This window comes from Coffea arabica, chromosome 2e, assembly GCF_036785885.1.
Source record: "Coffea arabica cultivar ET-39 chromosome 2e, Coffea Arabica ET-39 HiFi, whole genome shotgun sequence".
NCBI lineage: Eukaryota > Viridiplantae > Streptophyta > Magnoliopsida > Gentianales > Rubiaceae > Coffea > Coffea arabica.
In genome coordinates this window covers 13,050,382-13,054,103 of record NC_092313.1, presented here as the reverse complement: position 1 = coordinate 13,054,103, position 3,722 = coordinate 13,050,382, and the positions used below count along the sequence as shown (strand labels likewise).

The 3,722-nt window shown below is 33.5% G+C and overlaps 1 protein-coding gene across 1 annotated transcript; it reads left to right on the top strand.

Annotated features, from left to right (window-relative positions):
* The first annotated feature begins 1,224 nt into the window (after nucleotides 1-1,224).
* LOC140004067 (phospholipase A1-II 1-like) lies at nucleotides 1,225-2,994 on the top strand. The gene is made up of 2 exons (XM_072079040.1): nucleotides 1,225-1,921; nucleotides 2,045-2,994. The coding sequence occupies exons 1-2, from the start codon at nucleotides 1,247-1,249 to the stop codon at nucleotides 2,648-2,650; spliced, it is 1,281 nt and encodes a 426-aa protein (XP_071935141.1). The 5' UTR covers nucleotides 1,225-1,246; the 3' UTR covers nucleotides 2,651-2,994.
* Nucleotides 2,995-3,722: the final 728 nt, after the last annotated feature.

Below are 3,722 nucleotides of genomic sequence, written 5' to 3'. Positions count from 1 at the left end.
TATATGACAATCTGTAACTTGAATGATGCTCCAAGGTTAAATTGTATTTCGACGTGTAGAATGTGCAAAGGATAAAATTCTTTTATAGTAAAAACATAAGTTTCCCCTAAAGGGGCATTAAATTAAAAAGTAGAGTAAATTATATATAACCCCTCATATGACTTTACCTAATGTTAGATGATCTCCTTAAGATTTCAAAATAGTCATACAACCCCCATTTGGTTTTATATAAAGTAAAAAATGGATCGAATATATAATCAGTTACGGCGATTAGACGGGACACACTATAGAATTGCGTGTAATTAAATCATAATATCTACTTAACACCCTTATTATTTACATAAATATCCGCATTAAATCCTACAATTTTTGCATTTATCCATATAATTCTCTTGTGGTTTTATATAAGGTGATTAAATTATCATTTGATTTAACATTTAATTAAGGGTACTACTGGTATTTCAACTAATGGCATTATATAGATTATTTTCCATCAAGTTTTCATCTTACATGAAACCATAAAAGGATGAAGCGGATATTTTGAAACGGTAGGGGATCATGTGATAATAGATAAAACCATAGGAGGCTTATTTGTAATTTACTCTAAAGAGAATTTGAGGAATTAAGGTAATTACATGTAATGATTAAATGAAATAGGCAAGGGGATAAAATACTTAACTGTCTACGTGTCAAACTTGGCCATTTCGTGCATTCATTTTTTCTTACTCATAATTAAATGCAAATTCAGCTGGCGGATTTAGTTTAGAAAAATGTCTCATGTTTTTTTTTTTAAACTCAATTTATTACACGTCTTGTACAATAATAAGTTAAAAAAGCAACAGTACTCTTGTATAAATTTGGGCTAAACTTTAAGGTCATAATCAAGTTCCCCGACTCAAAGGTTAAACAAACAAGTATTTAGCAGAATTTGCTCCAGAATTGATTTTACGAATTCAATAACATTATAGTTGATTTGACTATAATTCTTCAAGTTTATCAACAAATCCAACTTGTTGATTATACAAAGTTAGAGGAATGAGATTGATCAACAGTTGCTAGTTTTTTTAGTTTATAAATATGTATATATATACATGGCGTATACGTGGGGTTGGGGAATGTCGGAAGCAACCTCGCGTGTATATATATATATATATATATATATATATATATATATATATATATATATATATGGTGAGCTCATCCTGAAGAGCAAGAAGTACAAAATAAAAACTTGACTAGATTAGTTATGGGGAATTTTAAGAATTGTTTCAGAAAAAGGCCCAAAAAAACAGATAGCACTGACCAAAATATAGATTCCAATACCATAGATAAAAAGATGGATAGCATAGCCAAAAGATGGAAAGTTCTCAGCGGCAATTACGACTGGGATGGTCTATTGGATCCCCTGGATTACGATCTTCGTCGATACATCATTCACTATGGAGAAATGGCTCAAGCAACTTACGATTCCTTCAATGCAGAGAAGGCATCAAGGTATGCAGGAAGTTGCCTCTATGCAAAGAAAGATCTTTTCGCTAAGGTTGGCCTTCAGAATGGCAATCCCTTCAAGTATCGTGTGACAAAATACTTGTACGCGACATCATCTATCCAACTTCCTGATGCTTTTATCGTAAAATCGTTCTCAAGAGAGGCATGGAGCAAGGAATCGAATTGGATGGGTTACGTCGCTGTGGCGACAGATGAAGGAAAGGTTGCATTAGGAAGAAGGGATATTGTGATTGCTTGGAGAGGAACAGTTAGGAGTTTGGAATGGGTTAATGATCTTGAATTTGTGTTAGTCTCAGCACCTAAGATTTTCAGAGAAAATGATGACGATCCTAAGGTGCACCAAGGTTGGTACTCCATCTACACTACAGATGATTCAAGATCACCTTTCAACAAGATCAGTGCTAGAGACCAGGTAAAATTTGAAACTACCCCATCATTGTATTTTTCTTAATTAGGCCTGTTTTTGGTAACAATTTCCAGTTTTTATTTTGGGTACTAAGTTTGATTTTTTGCTCCTGTGGTATATATGTTTAAGGTTCTGGACGAGATCAGGAGGTTGGTGGAGGAATTCAAAGGCGAGGAAATTAGTATAACTGTAACAGGTCACAGCTTGGGTGCCGCGGTGGCGACACTAAACGCAGTCGACATAGTTGCTAACGGATTCAACAAATCTGTACAAAATCCAGGCAAGGCTTGTCCTGTCACAGCCTTCGTATACGCGAGCCCTCGAGTTGGGGATCAGGGCTTCGAAAAGGTGTTCTCTCAGCAACAAAATCTTAAAGTACTACGTATTCGTAATTCTCTAGATGTTGTTCCAAATTATCCATTGCTAGGTTACGCCGATGTTGGTGAACAGTTGGGAATTGACACAACCAAATCAAAGTACCTGAAAAGTCCTGGAAACTTGTCATCTTGGCATAGTCTGGAATGCTACATGCATGGAATTGCGGGAGCACAAGGGCTTCAAGGAGGATTCAAGCTGGTGGTGAGTCGTGATGTTGCACTTGTTAACAAGCATATGGATGCATTAAAGGATGAACATTGTGTACCGGTTTCTTGGCGGTGTATTCAAAATAAAGGCATGGTTCAACAGTCGGATGGATCTTGGAAGCTGGAGGATCACGAAGATGATGATTTCTGATCCAAAAAGGACAAAAAAAAAAAAGAAAAGAAAAAATCATCTTCAGTTCTTGAATTTCTAGTATGAAATTTAATTACCTTAGGATTAAAATTATAGTGAGACTGTGAGAGGCTGGCAAGGATTGATTCATGTGGTATGTGTACGTTAACATTCCTTATAGATTCCTAGCTTTTTTCTATTTTTTAAAATAAGATTTTACTAAAAGAGCTTTGGTAGAGATGAAAACATGATTTTCTTTCATGCTCGATTTGTAGGAGGATTGTCATTTTTCTCTTTTCGTGTCAGTGAAGTAACATGGTGGGTGGTTCAAATAAAGAGCCTAAACAAGAAGTATATTTGGTGAATTCCCTAAATCAGCTCATGAAATTCTTCCGTTGATTATTGGTATCTTAGCTATTGCTTACTCCACGGGCAATACTATAAGCAATTGCATCATGTATCAAGAATGTAACAGCTTGAGCTTTATACAAGTTATAACTAGTAGTTAAGCAATGGTTGTTGCAACAATCATTCAATGCCAGTTGAAGGAAATAGTTTTAGTGGTAATCGCTTGAGTCTAAAGATCATTATTATAGTAAATTACACTATCATTTTCGTTGAAGAAAGAACTACATACACACACACACATATATATATATATATATATATATATTCTTTTCGGGCAAAACAATTAATGATTACCACGATACATAGATGGGCGTTTGGTAAGAGGGTATCGGATTCGGGGAATGGAATGAACCCCATAAATGGTGTTTGGTTCACTGGAATGGGAATTGAAATCTTGGAATGATTTCTAAAAATTTGGTGTTTCTCCATTCCCAAGTATTTTGGTGGGTTTTGTCCGATTCCCAAGTTTGATTCCAAGAAACAAATCCAATTACATATTATAATTATACAATGATATAATTAATATTTATATATATTATATATTATAATATATACATATATATAATATATTATAATTATAATATTAGTACATTATATAAATATATATTATAATTATTTAGTTAAATATCATTATATTCATATAATATATATTATAAATTTATTAATATTATATAATAATATATTT